Below are 1,409 nucleotides of genomic sequence, written 5' to 3'. Positions count from 1 at the left end.
TGCTCGGACGGCCCGCGGGCCGCCCGGGCACGATGCCTTCCGGACCCGACGCCTTCCCCGCCGCGTGGCCTGGCGCCTCCGGGGCTTACCCACACCCTTCGCTGCCGCGCAGGACTCGCGGCGGCTGCAGCGGGCGCAGGAGCTGCTCGAGGTCTTCGACGAGCAGCGCGAGGCGAGGAAGACGTACGCTAAGGACCACGAGGAGTACGCAAAGGAGGAGAGCCGCTGAGGCGTGGCGTGGCTGTTAATGGCCAGTCGGACGCGGCGAGGCACGATGCGCCTTTTGTACATGTAGCCTTCGTCGGCGCCAACCAGACCTCTTTTCTTAGGATATAGGAAACAAAAAACTTTTTGGAAAAAAGAAAAATAGTCTCAGCTTGATTGTTGATATGGGATAAATAAATAAAAATAAAACGGACATCCCATCTATGATTGTGCTTCCCTATTCGCTCCGGTACCTCTGGGGCATGCCGTGGTGCGCGTGGCGTGCCGTGTGCGGCTATGGTAATTTCTCGCAGCTGCGAGACAAGTTTTCTCGGAGCGACAGCCTCAAAGACAAAAGGGTGGATGGGTGGGGGGCGATTGCGGGCGAGCGCCAGCGCGCCCCAGGAACGGTGGGGTGCCCTCGACCGCGCGTCCGAGTCACTTGGGCGGACGAGCGAGCGGCACATGGCCCGACAAAGAGAAATCGGAGTCTGGCGACGAGATCGATAAAAGAAGTGCAGCGTTTCCTCTGAGGTGCCTCAGAGGTGCACCACACCTCTGAAGGTGCCTTTCAGAGGTGTCCTTCAGGAGCAGAGCTGACGTCAGTCTGTGCGCGCTCCCTCTCTCCTCGTCGAAACGCCGATACGTTAATGGCGCCAGCGCTTGCTGTTGACAAGTGGGGAACAAACGGCTTCATCGCAAAGCTGCCCCCAGCAGGCGTCTTGACGGGTATCAAAATTCTTCCCTACGAAAGAGGCCAACGGACCCGAGAAATACGGCTTTTAGAGTAAAGAGAGCCGTAACGCGTAAGTCCTCGGCGGGGACCCTCGACCCTGTCCTTCTCCCACCCCTTGTTTGGTGTGTCCGTTTTATTTATTTTATTTATGGGAGGAGGACAGGGTCCACACCTGCACGAACAGGATTTTGGAAGGACGATCAGGGGCACAGGTGGGGCTCTGCTGCTCCTGACAAGGGATGCCAGCGTAAAAGAAAGAAAGAAAACAGAGGGCTCGGAGGGGTCGGAGAAGGACAGGGTCGAGGGTCCCGGCCGAGGACTTACCCGATTGGGGCTCTTCTTTCCTCCAAAAGGCGGATTTCCCGGGGTCCGTGGGTCATCTTTCGGTGGGAAGGAAATTTTGATACCCGGTCAGGACGCCCTGGCTGGGGGGAGGGTTTGTGGATTGAAGGAAGTTTTGTTCTTCCTA

General features: G+C 58.1%; 1 protein-coding gene across 1 annotated transcript in view; it reads left to right on the top strand.

Annotated features, from left to right (window-relative positions):
* Positions 1-854: 854 nt before the first annotated feature.
* EMIHUDRAFT_218810 (hypothetical protein) overlaps positions 855-1,409 on the top strand; it is a gene marked incomplete at both ends in the record, with an annotated part of 4,185 nt that continues 3,630 nt past the window's right edge. The window contains 2 exons of the mRNA XM_005759129.1: positions 855-933; positions 1,125-1,152. Of these exons, the coding sequence (XP_005759186.1) occupies positions 855-933; positions 1,125-1,152 (107 nt within the window). The remainder of the gene's footprint in view (positions 934-1,124; positions 1,153-1,409) is intronic.

The sequence above is a fragment of the Emiliania huxleyi genome (assembly GCF_000372725.1).
Source record: "Emiliania huxleyi CCMP1516 unplaced genomic scaffold EMIHUscaffold_81, whole genome shotgun sequence".
Taxonomy (NCBI): domain Eukaryota; phylum Haptophyta; order Isochrysidales; family Noelaerhabdaceae; genus Emiliania; species Emiliania huxleyi.
The sequence above is the reverse complement of the archived record's forward strand: the minus strand, read 5'-3'. Positions and strand labels throughout refer to the sequence as shown.